Source organism: Elgaria multicarinata, chromosome 7 (assembly GCF_023053635.1).
Source record: "Elgaria multicarinata webbii isolate HBS135686 ecotype San Diego chromosome 7, rElgMul1.1.pri, whole genome shotgun sequence".
NCBI classification, from domain to species: Eukaryota; Metazoa; Chordata; class Lepidosauria; order Squamata; family Anguidae; genus Elgaria; species Elgaria multicarinata.
The window spans coordinates 107953856-107967491 of NC_086177.1; the positions used below are offsets into that span (position 1 = coordinate 107953856).

Below are 13636 nucleotides of genomic sequence, written 5' to 3' on the forward strand. Positions count from 1 at the left end.
TTTAACAGTTGTATTGAAAAGGGAATTTCAGCAGGTGTCATTTGTATATATGGAGAACCTGATGAAATTTCCTCTTCATCACACCAGTTAAAGCTGCATGTGTCCTGCCCTCTTTTAAATCTGGCCACTCTAGTATAGCTCCTGCACCTTTAACTGTTGTGATGAAGAGGGAATTTCACCAGGTTCCCCATATATACAAATGACACCTGCTGAAATTCCCTTTTCTTTGCAACTGTTAAAGACACAGGAGCCCTGTCCTCCTTTTCATATGGTCACCCTATCTTCTACAGTTTGGTCAAAAGGGCCCATCTACTCTCTCTGGGGTCCTATTTTTTAAAATATAAAAACTGTTTTCTGACCACCTCACATCCCCCCCCAACTCTCCCACTTGGAACCTGAGCTTAGACCAAATCTTTTTAACAAGGCCTCTAGGCTCCCCACAGACCAGCCAGACCAGTCTGTCACACTTACCAGGTCCCTTTCCAGATAGCTCTGGATGCAGTTAGCGTCACCGCTGTTAAGTCTGTGTGTCCCATTGAGAGTTCATGGACACAATACTACAGCAAGCAGACAAGTTGTGTTCTGTGCTGATATACACAGAGACAGCAGAAGCTCCTCGGAGGCTTGACATGGAATACACACAACACTGTGGGAGTTTGTCTACATTAGCATAATGCCCATTCTGGCTGTAGCCCAGTGATGGAGTGCATGTTTTGCGGACAGAAGGCCCCAGGTTAAAGCCCTGGCATCTCCATTTAACGGGATCAGGTACCAACCTGGTACTCTCCATATGCTTTGGACTTCAAGTCCCATCAGCCCCAGCCAGTATGGCCAATGGTCAGAAATTAAGAGGATTGTCATCCAAAATATCTGGAGGGCACCAAATGGTAAAAGGCTGTATGTGGTGATGGGAAGGGAACTGCAACCTGTTTTCTGTCATCCCAGGTCTGAAGGACATGAAATAATGGACTTAAGTTGCAGGTTTTGGTTGAACATCAGGAAAAACACCCTAAGAGTCAGAGCAGTCAGATGCTATAACCAACTGCCTAGGGTGGTGGTGGGCTCTCCATCACTGGAGGTATTCAACCAGAGACTGGACATCTGTCAGGGATGCTTTAAAATGAATTCCTGCACTGAGCAGGGGGTTGATGACCTAAATGGTTCCTTGCAACTCTATGATCAGGGCCGGTGCTACCATAGAGGCCACTCAGGCGGCCGCCTAGAGCGCCAAGCTAAGAGGGGTGCCAGGCACAGCACAGCACTAATGTGCATTGGTTGTGAGCCGGCCTGGCCCGAGGATTCAGCTGGGCCTGGGCGGGCGAGATGGCACCCCGCACCCGCCCAGCCGAAGTGAAGCCAGGGACGCTGGAGTTGGGGTGGGGTGGCTCCACATTCAGACTCCCGGAACGCACCCGGAAGAGAGAGAGAGAGAGGGAGAATGTATGGGTGAATGGGGTGCATGGGGTCTTTGAGGGAATGCATGTGTTCATGCGTGTGTTTGTTTGGAGTGAGTGATGCTGAGTGTGTGCGTGTGTGCGCGTGTGTGTTATCTGTACAGCACCATGTACATTGATGGTGCTATATAAATAAATAAATAAATAAATAATAATAATAATAATAATAATTTGGAGGTGATATTCCTATTAAATAATACATTTTAAACCCATAAACATTCCTTTCCAATTTGTTTGCTATAATTGGCATGACATATTTCTTGTACTTTAAAATAAATTTAGCAGTTTCAAGTTTTGTGCTTCTTATTTTTTCCAGGAAACATATGTTCTTAAAAATCAAAGTTGGCATTTTTGGGGGTGGGGGTGAAAGTAGCTCAACTTGCCTAGGGCGCAAAATAGTCTGGCACCGGCCCTGTCTATGATCCCATGATTCAATTAAAGTGCTCTGCAAATTACAGTAGACAATACTGGACAGTATTCATAAAGAATCTGGCCCAGTATTAAAGGAAATTGCTGCCTGCCTATACTGGCATCTGACTTGCCCATGTTAGAAACACCATGGTGGATTTGGTGAACCTTTTTCTAAGTTAACAAGGCAATTCTTATACAAGATGAACATCAACTGAGGAACAGAATGGAAAACCCCCATGAAGTTAAATGGGGCGATATTGAGAAGGACCAGCATTTTGCTTGGAAACAAAGAACAGAACAATCCAAAATGCTCAAAAATTGCAACATAGGAGACCAGTAAAGTAATAAGTAAAGAAACAAATTGCTATAATCCCACGGAAACTTTTTTCAACAACCAAATAATAAAAATTTCATGAGAAGTCACTTCAAAATTCTCAGCGGAATACAGTGATAAATTTTCTATATGGTGAATGGGGTGGGTGGGAATTGGAAGACAACCTGCCCAAACTTCCTTACTAAAACACACACACACACACACACACACACACACACATTCAAAGAAACAATCCTTCTGGAAATGGAATAAATACTTTGGGCCTGTATTGGCACTGAAGCTGACAAATTAGTCAGACCTCACACCTCCTGGAAAACAAATTCTACTGCTGATTTATGAAGGCAAGAATGGACTCCGTCAGGCTGAATCCCAAAATTTGTCCATGTGTTAGTGTATTTGAGTTTGGAAGCCTTTTGATCCCCCCTTAATTTATATTAGCGTAGGGGTCTTTCATCATTTGTGGTAAAGATGAAGTAATTGGCAACCATGGAATCAATATTTGGGAAACCATATGGTTTCTGTGCAGTGAATGGTGGCTGCAGGGAAACCAGATCCACCTCATTCCTTGTAAACAGGTAGCACAAAATGAAGCTCAACAAAAACACAGTTGAGCCAACTTTCCACTCTGTGTATGGCTTTCTACTTGAATACTTGCTAACCATCTATCGAAAGAACTGGGTCCAAAATGGTCCGTAAATAAAGATCATACGTAGATCACAGCCAAACAATAGAACTGTTATTGTGGACAGCGCAAGCTGGAAAGGAAGATGTGGTTGTGCCAGGATGGTTCTGAACTTGTAATTAATGCTCAGTCCAAAAACTACGCATAGTTAGCAAACTCATGAATTCAGATACCATGTGCCACACTCTGGCTGAAAAACAACATTGGGACAAGATGATTTGTAGAGGGAAAGTGGTAGGCTGGAAAAATGAGCTTCAACCTTGCATACAGCTTCTTTTTTCTCTCTGAAAGTCCCACAGACACACACAGCCAGCAGTAGCGCAGCTAGGTGATTTTAGACTGCAACTAACATGCAAAGTGTGTGAATGCAACAAATCTGTATATTAAAACAGGTATATCTGCATTGTATGCTTAGTGACAAACCCACTATGTGGAATGTACTTGGGACACTACTAGAGATATACGGATTTTGTTAAATGTGCTCCAACTGTGTTTCACAGATTGTCAGGCGTCTTTCATTCCATCATCTGCTCATTGATGGAATCAGATTTATTTATTTTACCAGACTTACATTGTACTTGCGCTAATTCACATAAAGGCTCATTCACATTAGCACTAATGCGCATTACTGCTAATCTGCACTTGCACAAAAGCACCAATCTGCATTGGTGCTAATGTCAATTTGTGCAAATTCCCCCCAAAAGTGAAAACCCAATCTGCAAGTCTGCAGAATCCATGTGACTCGGAAAAAGCTGGTGTACTGCTGAATCCGCAGGTCAGAGTCATAGAAATCTGAACTCATATGAATCCAATGCAGATTTCTCCAACACCACTAGCTGCAGCCTTTTGGGGACATGAGATAAGGATCTGAAAGCATCATGTAAAGCATCGATATCTGGTCCTACCTCTCTCTCTCTCTCTCTCTCTCTCTCTCTCGTCATTCAAACTTCACTTCGAAAACCACTAATGAAATAGTCAAAGTCTGTTTATTAAAATACTTGTCTACCACTTTCCCAACAGTTCAAGTCGGTTTTAAAAAATGCAACGAATCAGATCCAGATTCAGAGCAGACCAACTGAAATCAGTAGGACAAGTTAGCCATGACTAAATTATGCCTCACTCATTTTAATGGGTTTGCTTTGAACCTGTCTAAGTGTAGATCCAGCCAATTAAAAACATCACAACAATATGAACACACCACTGTCCATTTTCTCAATCAAAAAGTCCAAGGAGAAGAGGTAGGTCTTACAACCTCTCTCAAAAGATCACAGATATAGCTCTCCTGAATTCTTCAGGGAGAAAGTTCCACAATTTGGGGACAAACACTGAGAAAACCTAGTTCATGGCTTTTGCCATCTGAACCTGTCACTTTAGCAGAACAAAGTACATCCTGCTGACTAGATCTCAGTTGGCTAGTGGACTTCTCTCTTGAGGGTCCCAAGCCATGAAAGGTTGTAGATTTTGCTTCATGAAGCCTTCATTTCATAGAATCATAGAATAGCAGAGTTGGAAGGGGCCTACAAGGCCATCGAGTCCAACCCCCTGCTCAATGCAGGAATCCACCCTAAAGCATCCCTGACAGATGGTTGTCCAGCTGCCTCTTGAAGGCCTCTAGTGTGGGAGAGACCACAACCTCCCTAGGTAACTGATTCCATTGTCGCACTGCTACAATGAATATGCATGAATACGCATTGGCTTGTTTATCAGTAACTTTTGTTGTTTATTCGTTCAGTCACTTCTGACTCTTCGAGACTTCATGGACCAGCCCATGCCAGAGCTTTCTGTCGCCCGTCGCCACCCCTAGCTCCCCCAAGGTCGAGTCCATCACCTCCAGAATATCATCCATCCATCTTACCCTTGGTTGGCCCCTCTTCCTTTTGACTTCCACTTTCCCTAGCATCAGCATCTTCCAAAAAGAATGAATTGACCAGAACTACATCTGAGATTTGGTTGTTGAAAGACCTAACACACTGCTTTCCAGGACAGGTGGTATATATAGCTTCGGCTATTGGGCGGTATAAAAATGTAATAAATAAATAAATATATGTAGAATCATAGAATAGTAGAGTTGGAAGGGGCCTAAAAGGCCATCAAGTCCAACCCCCTGCTCAATGCAGGAGTCCACCCTACAGCATACTTGACAGATGGTGGTCCAGCTGCCTCTTGAATGCCTCTAGTGTGGGAGAGCCCACAACCTCCCTAGGTAACTGATTTCATTGTCGTACTGCTCTAACAGTAAGGAAGTTTATCCTGATGTCCAGCTGGAATCTGGCTTCCTTTAACTTGAGCCCGTTATTCTGTGTCCGTGCTATCATGTCTCCCCTCAATCTTCTCTTCTCCAGGCTAAACATGCCCAGTTCTTTCAGTCTCTCTTTCAGTCCGTAACAGTTAACTTCAGCAAAGTCCTTGTAGTGTTTGATTCCCAGCTGCAACAAGGTCATAGTATGTAATAGTACTTGCTCACATTCACTCCTCATTTCCTTTACCTCTGATCTATTCCCTTTCTGATGTCATACTGTAAGTTCCTAGGGGCAGGAGCCTGTTTTTGTTGCTGTTGTTGTTTATACTGAGAAGTATCATGTACACTGGCAGTGTCGTATAATTAAATAATAAGTTTAAAAGGTGCTTCAGAAAGAAAAGATTACAAAATGCAGATGGCACTTCAGAACAAGCTAAATGTTTTTAATTCCAGACATGCCTCTGGGAGCAATGAAATATTTTAAACAAATACACAGAAATCAGAGAGCTGTAACCGACCCTCTCATTGCCTTGTATCAAATTCTGCACCTGAATTAGTTTACCTTAGGGGCACTCTTTTTCCATGTGTCTCCCACCTCCCCTGGCAAACTTTCATAAGAAGGCAATCCAGAAAATGCAATCAATTGCAGTATTGACTGACACTATGTAAAATATGGAAATTTCAAATTACATTTGCAAGAAATATCCCTTAACACTATCCTACTGGGGCATTGAGCATCTTCTCATTAATGCACGGAACGTGCTTTCGTTTATGAATTGTACTTGGGTAGTTTCAGAGAGAGAGAACAAAGTGTGAGCGAACGGCATCTTCAAGGTTAGTTTAAAAATAGAAACAATGCAAAAAAAATCAGCCGAAGCCGAACACTTCATGTCACTGCAGGATATATATTTTTTTTCTTTCTGAAAACTTCAGAATGATTTTTTCTAAAGGTCTAAAATTGCTGCACTGAATAAAGAGAACAGAAACGCTTTCCTTAAAAAGATATATATTAACCCATTCATGATAAATAACTATATTTTCATTTGTTCTCATATAGATCGATAGCAATTAATGGGACTGAAGTTAAGTCATGACTAACTCACCCCATTGATTTCAATGTGATTTATGTTTAACTGGCTGAGTCTGAATCCAACCTCATGCTTATAAGTAACTAATTCTTAATATTTAGCAAACAACTCACCCACAGATTTAAGACAGAGTCACCTAACACATGTTCACGTGAATGTTTGAGGCTTAATTTATGCCAGTGTTTGAGGGCTATGTCAACATAACCCCAAGATGTTTACACTATAAGTGACCCTATGTACCACATCTGTACCAACTCCCAAATTATCTGGACTTTTTCATCTACAACTACATGCTGGATTGAGAAGCAAGTCCTTTGAGCATGCACAGAACACACTTCTCCAACCCCTAGGTAACCACAGCCAGCTTTTTACAAAGTCAGACTTCTGGTCCGTGGCTTGAAAGTTTATTTAATCCATGGCAACTTTTGTTTTACAAATTAAGCACTGGAAATTTTAAATACACTTGTGATACAACCCAGCCAAAGTTAAGCATGTAACTCTCCCACTAACAAAATGGAATAGAAAAGTGTTTAACTTTGGATTATTCATGTCCATGGTTTATTCCAAGTTCCCTTTTCAGTAGCTTTTCTCAAATCCTCCCTTTTTACTCATCAGGAAAGCTTTCCTCCACTTTCTTCGTCATTCCATTTAAATATCTCATCTTTTCAGTTAATAACCGACCTAACTCATATACAGAAAGCAAAACATATAGACCTTTTCTTCCTTCTCCCCATATATTATAGTCTAATGACAAGGTATTTCAACTGAATACAGCCACTTTTAAAAAGGCATACAATGTAGAATTAGTAGTGTACTGAAATCCCAAAAAAGGAAGTTACATCACTGGGTGCAGCGTCAGGGGGGTGGGGGTGAAACTGAATGGTTTTGTTGCATTACCTCCCCTCTACACACACACACACACACACACACACAAACACACAGAGCAACTTCACAAAGCTTCTTCAAAACCATTCGGAATTTGAATTCTAAAAGGAAGCCTTGTTATAAGGTGTGGGGGAGCTGAAGTGGAGGGAAGGATTCAACAAGATAAACAACATTTCTTTCTTCTTCCTTTTAACAAAATGAAGACATCCCCTACACAACTGTCACGTTATCTTTCAAGCAAGCAATTTACTGCCACAGGTAAGAAAGGTATGGGAGTCAAAATCTAGATGTAAGGCAAAGACTTCTTTTCTAAAAGTTCTGGAAGTAGAAAGGACAGTTTGGCAAAATGCACAGTATCTTTGTGTTTTCATGTTTACATTGGTGGTAGCAAGACCTAACACTGTAAATGATAGCACCTGCCTTGATTAAGAACACTGTTCTATTTCTTCACCTCCTGTCCCATAGAACACCATCAATGTCTTATTAATCAGGCATTGCTTTGAGTCACCCTGCTGATACCTCCACAAGTGTTTCAGGGTGGCAAATTTTGAGAGGACATCTCCGTTACATACATCTGAACATAAAAACTAGCAAATAATAAAGCAACCACTGGTGAGATCAATACAATAAGACCAGATAAATACCAATGTCTAGGAAGCATATTCTCTCTAGACTTAAATTTCCTACCAACTGAGGGCCTGAGAGATGAACTGGTCAGGCAATCAATATTTGCTTTTATTGTAAGAGAGAAAAACTTTTCTTTGGAAGATTCAACAGTTTTAGCAGAAGGAAATACTCTACTGACAAACCACTTCAGTGTGTCAACAAAACTTTTGCCCTGCCAGATGTTTCATCCTACAGCCAGCATGGCCAACAGTGAGGGACCATAGTGTTTGTAGGCCAAAACATCTGGATGGCCACAAATTGCCCACCTCTGTCTCAAAAGATTCCAGGAGCTTCATATTAAGTTAAACAGTGGACAAGTTCTCTACTTTGCTGATTGGAATATCTACTCATGCAGTTGACAAGTCTGGTCTCCAGCCATGGCCAGTCCAGATGTGCACCCAGAGGAAATCATGAGCAGATAGAAAGAAAGAGACACAAACGGGTCTGTAACTACTACGACTGTCAAAGAAAAACTCTGAGACAATTCACCCCATTCCCAAAGCAAAGAATGAGATAGAGAAACCAAACGTATGTTTAATGGAGTTCCTTGCATCATAGCAATCCTAGTATACTAACTTAGGTTTCAGTCCTCAAACTATTTACTCATGAAGATTGCAATTTAGCTCAGTAGGACTCTTTAGAGTACATAGCTTGAGGACAGCACTGCTTTTTTCCCTAGAATGCAACCAAGTTTCAAAGGAGACTTGCAGCTCAGTCCTGTACATTTTCCCTAACTGAATTCAGAGGAAGTTATTCCCAGGTAGGTGTACATAGGATTGCAGACTTTTAAAAACTTGATCCATTGCCATCATCTTCCAAGTATCATTTTGCCCTTGGACTTTCCAAGTTAAAGTTTGAAGGCTAAAAATGATTCTTCTTGCCTGCCCTGAGAAACCTGTATATCACTTTTGGTCATAGGTGGGAGAACTACCAGTGACACTGACTACCCTCTTCAAAGTTCTCAGTCACTTTTATCTTCTACATTCTACACTCTGTCCAGTTCTACCAAGGAGCTGGAGCCGAGGAAAGAGACTCAGAACCCCACAAGTGTAAGCTGAAAGATTCAAATTACATAGAAGGGTAGAAATGGGGGTACTTGATTTCTCTGGGTAACCCACAACTCCACAACTTTTGGAATCAATCCTCACTGGATAGCCTTCTCTGCCTTTTCTTGTTTAAGCCTTGAAATCCCACAATCGTCCAGCTCTTCAAGTCAACTCACCCACCTACCACACACGCAAGCACACACATTAGCCATCTTTCTCTGCAGAACCCCCTTTCTTCTCACACAATTCCCAAACCTTTGGGACCTACTGATCCCAGATGTATACATCCTTCCCGCTCTTTGCTTTGCTTTGCTTCCTTTCATTTCCCATGGAAGGCTTGGCATCCAAACTTTGGGTACCGGACCATCCGCCCTTCAGCCTCGGTCTCCTCAACTCTTGGTCCCCACCCACCCACCTCTCCGCCCCATCACAGAGGGGGAACTCACCTATGGTGGTGATGACCGTGATGGCGAAGTAGAAAGACCCTGCGAATTTCCACTGGACCCCGGCCCGGTGGGGTTCCGACTGCATGATGATCTCCTCCAGTTGCTGGTAGTCGTCGTTGGTGATGTTGTACTTCCCCTTGAGCCGGGTCTCCTCGGCTTTCAGCTGCTCCTCCTCGCGGATCTCGTGGTCGGACTCCAGGGCGTCGAAGACGGCCGCCCCCACCAGCAGGTAGGTGAACGTGCAGATGATGAGCGATAAGGTGCGCACGTTCTGCCTCTTCATAGCCGCCAGGAAGGGCCCACGGAGGGGACCATGTCCCCCCCTGGCCGCCCGGGGATCCGACAGGGTGCGGCAGCAGAAGCAGCCGCCCAGCGAGGCGAGCTGCGCGGGGCGGCCGGTGCCCGGGCTCCTTCGGAGCGGCGGCTGTCCTTGGTGCTGAAACGGCGGCTGGTGCTGAAACGGCGGCTGGCGCTGTGGCGGCGGCGCCTCCCCGCCTCCCTGCTCAGGCTCCTGGGAGGCAGACAGGCACAGGAGGCTGCTGGAGCGTCTCGGCCACCAGGTCGCCTGCAGCCGGCAAACTCTGCGCAAGACCTGCCCAAACCAAGCCGTCCCGGCGCGCAGGGCCATCAAGGGCGCCTCGTCAGGGAGCCCGCTCTCGCCCGCCACGAGTCGGAGGGAGCCTCCCAGGCAGCCTCCGAGGACCAAGGCGCACCCGGGCCGGTCGGGAGCCCGGCCAGCCGCCCACAGGTCCCCCAACTCTCCAAACTCCCTCCCCTCTCCTTCAAAGCGGAGCTCCCGGCCAAGAGGAGAGGCGAGTTGGTCGGGGAAAGAAGTTGCTCCCCCACCCACCCCACCCCACCCCACCCCACTCGTTGCCCCACCTTCCTCTCCCTCAATTTCCCTTCCCCTGAGTTTTTTCTTTCTTCTTCTTTCCTTCCCTCCTCTGTTTTCCCCCCGGCACTTTTCAGGCCCCGGGAGGGGAGAAAGGATGCGGGGGTCCCATCAGAAGAGCGGAGAAGGATGAAGCAAGAGGGGGGGTCCCATCAGAGAGACGGCGGGGGGCAGGCACGCCCCTTCCGAGCCATGCAGGGCGAGGACTTCTCTCCAGAGGAAAGCCAAAGGGGGCGATGCTGGCTGGCGGGTTAGTCTGGTCTCCAGCTGTGGCCAGTCCAGATGTGCACCCAGAGGATGCCGGCACAGCATCAGCAGCCAGGCTCCGAGACTTTTTTGGGGGGGTGGGGGGAGCAGAAGAAGAACTTCCGGGAAGTGGGAAAGGAAAACGACCAGCGTGAGATCACCAGGGTTCCCTTAACCCGCCCAACCACCCCCCGAAAAAAAAACAGGGGGGGGTCAGATGAGATGCAAATTCTCTCCGAGCAGGTGCACAGAACGAGAGCGAGGAGACGCGCGTAGACACTCTTGCAGGCGGCGGCTCCAGGAGTTTCTGCGATCAAAGCCCTCGAGGAGAATGAGCGACGATCTTTAGGCGACGAGGAGCTCAGTCGTTCCCAGAGGATCACGACAAGGAGCAGAAGCTTCGCTTCCGAGCCACAAACTTGGCCAGGTGGAGATGGGGGGAGGGGGGGCAAACCGAGGAGGAGAAGTTAACACACAACCCAGCTTTCTTTAGCATCAATTGGTGGCTTGCTTAAAATATATTAATATTATTAATAATAATAATAATTCAATCAATCAAGCTTCTGTGTTGCTTCTTCAAAAGGGGAACTGCTTTCGAAGGGAAAGACAGGGAGGGAGGAGAAGATTCCCATCCGTGGCTGGGAGGGGGGTGGGGTTGGCAAGGTGATAGTTGCTGGAAAAGACAGACGATGCTCAAGGGACAGGTGTGGAAGAACAACCAGGGCAGGCGAGCGAGAGTTGCAGGCGTCAGTTTGGGGTGACTCTGGGGTACCATCATAGCCTGACTTCCAGTACTGCTTGCTCCTCTCTGGGAGAAAGAGGGGGCGGGGGCCCAGGGGGGGGCGGAATTCAGCAGGCAGGCTCGGGCGCCTGTGGAGACAGGTGTTTCGTGCGTGAGTCTTGCTTCTATTTTTATTTTTTTGAAATGCTGCAGGTGGCCAAGGGGAAGTGGAAAGAGCCGATTAGTCCAAATCAAACACGAGTAAATAGAAGAGGAGCGAGAGGCATCGCCGGATCGCGCCGGGGGATCGTCTGGGAATCAAGTGATCGCTCTTTCTCTTCTACCCCCCTCCTCCTCCCATCCCTCCGCCCCCTTCCCGCTTCTCCGTTCTTTGCTCTTTTCGCAGACACCAGAAGATGGGACTCGTTCGAATCGCGAAGCAGGAGGAAGCGATAGCAGAAGCGGATCTTTCCTTCGGGCTCCCTGCTGGATCGAAGAGAGGAAACAGCAATCAAGAAAGGAGGAGGCGCTGGAAGAAGACAGGGAGGGGGGTCCCCTTGTTCTGTGCCCTCCCTCTCTCCCCCCCACCCCCAAACCACACACAAAGTAGTGGGGGAATTCTGGACCTTGGGCGGCTGCGGAGTGGAGGCGATGGGGCGTGGGGAGAATTGGCTTCCAGGGAGCGATGGATGGGTGTGTGTGTGTGTGTGTGTGTGTGTGATTCTTCCTTTCTGGCTCGTCTCTTATTTAAAGCAGAATCGCCAAAACAAAGCAGCCGCCGCCGCCCCCACGTCCTAGATGCTTGACATCACCAGGAGGGCTGGTGGGAGGTAGGGCGTTGAGCCATTTCGCCTTGCCCTGCGGCCCCTCCTCGCCAAGGCAGCGCGCAGCTGGCTCTCGGGATGTTCCAGCCAAAGAGTCGAGGTGGAGGCTTTAAAAAAAAAAACAACCCAAAAAAACCCGGGCTACACTGGTGGCTCTTCTCCAATCTCTGCTCCTTAGACCCGCGCGACTGTCTTACTCCTCGGAGCCATGCGCAGCTCTTTGAGAGAGAGAGAGAGAGAGAGAGAGAGAGAGAGAGAGAGAGAGAGAGAGAGAGAGAGAGAGAGAGAGAGAGAGAGAGATCCCCCCCCCCGTCTTCTCATCCACCCACCTTGTCTGGAAAACGCCGGCCTCGTCTGCCGTCTCCCGGAGCTGCTCTCTTGTCGCCGCCCGCAAGCCCGCTCGCTCGCTCACTCATTCTCTGAGCTTCTGGCCCCACCCACCCCAGGAGTGGCCACGCCCATTCGGGTCTTCTTCCTCATCTTCTTCTTCTTTCTATAGGCTTCCAATTGTAGAAAGAGGAATGGACTGGGAGACCTGGACGAACCCAGGCAAGGGGGGGGGGCTCCTCCTTTCCTCTCCAAAGTCTTTCCCCCGCCCCTCTGGATGTGATGGGATGTCATTCTGCCCTGACGCAAATGCATACCCTCAACTCTGAAGCTGTGAACCAACAGGAGGAGGGAGATTTGGCTAATTCTCAAGTAGCCCGTGGTGGCCACTGAACAAAGATCTAGGTAAGGCTGTTGTTGCTTTTAACAGCAGCCCTGCCACGCAGGATTTAAGCAAGGCAGTAAGCCTATATACACCAGTTGATGGGGAACATGGGCAGGAGAGTGCTTAGCACCATGTCCTGCTTGTTCCTGGTTGGCCACTATGAACAGAATGCTGAAATAGGTGGATCTTTGGTGTGATCCAGCATGGTTCTTCTTAGGTTCTTAAGTGAAACTTTGCCTGGCCTGGACAGAAGGTGATGGCAGAAACATCACCTGCTGAATTTCTTTCCATAAACCACCCAGAGAGCTCCAGCTATTCGGCGGTATGTAATAAATAAAGAAATAAAGAAATAACTGTGAGCCAGTCCATACGTTACAGGTTGGCTCTGGACTAAGCTAGTCACACTGTCAGTGCAATCCTTCCCAGGTCTACTCAGAAGGAAGCCCCATGGTGGAGAGGAAGAGCCATAGCTCAGTGGTCAGGCACCTAGTTTACAGGTAGAAGTCCTCAGATTCAATCCCTGGTGAAGGGAGCTATACTCCACAAAAGTTTATGACTAAATAAATAAACATGATAATCCTCATAGTGTTTCAAGACCCTTTGTCATCTTTGGCATCTCCAAGTAGTGTTGGGAAAGACTCCTGTGTGAAATCTTAGAGAACCACTGTCTGTCAGCATAAACAATACCAGGGCTAGATGCACCAAACGTTTATTGGGCCTGTTCAGATAACACGCTAAGCCATGGTTAGGCCGCTAACCCTTTCGCAGTAAATTGTTAGTGAGCCTATTTAAGCTGTGGTTATGTAGCCACCATGATTTGGAATGGTTCACACGACATGCTAAGCCATAATACTTAGCTCAAAATGCTTAACCACTATGGCTTAGTGTGTCATCTGAACAGGGTCATTCAGTATAAGGCCATTTTCTATTTTCCTACCTGTAACTAGGGTTACAATACTAAACCACTATCCTATACCCACTTACCTGAGA

The 13636-nt window shown here is 46.5% G+C and overlaps 2 protein-coding genes across 2 annotated transcripts in view; both read right to left on the reverse strand.

Moving 5' to 3' along the window:
* The window catches only part of KCNK9 (potassium two pore domain channel subfamily K member 9), a 107314-nt gene extending 97709 nt beyond the window's left edge, over positions 1 to 9605 (reverse strand). Inside the window, exon 1 of the mRNA XM_063131170.1 lies at positions 9252 to 9605. Within this exon, the coding sequence (XP_062987240.1) occupies positions 9252 to 9534 (283 nt within the window). The 5' untranslated portion in view covers positions 9535 to 9605. The remainder of the gene's footprint in view (positions 1 to 9251) is intronic.
* The window catches only part of LOC134401988 (MAP kinase-interacting serine/threonine-protein kinase 1-like), a 758389-nt gene that overhangs the window by 615551 nt on the left and 129202 nt on the right, over positions 1 to 13636 (reverse strand). The gene's annotated exons all lie outside the window — the stretch shown is intronic.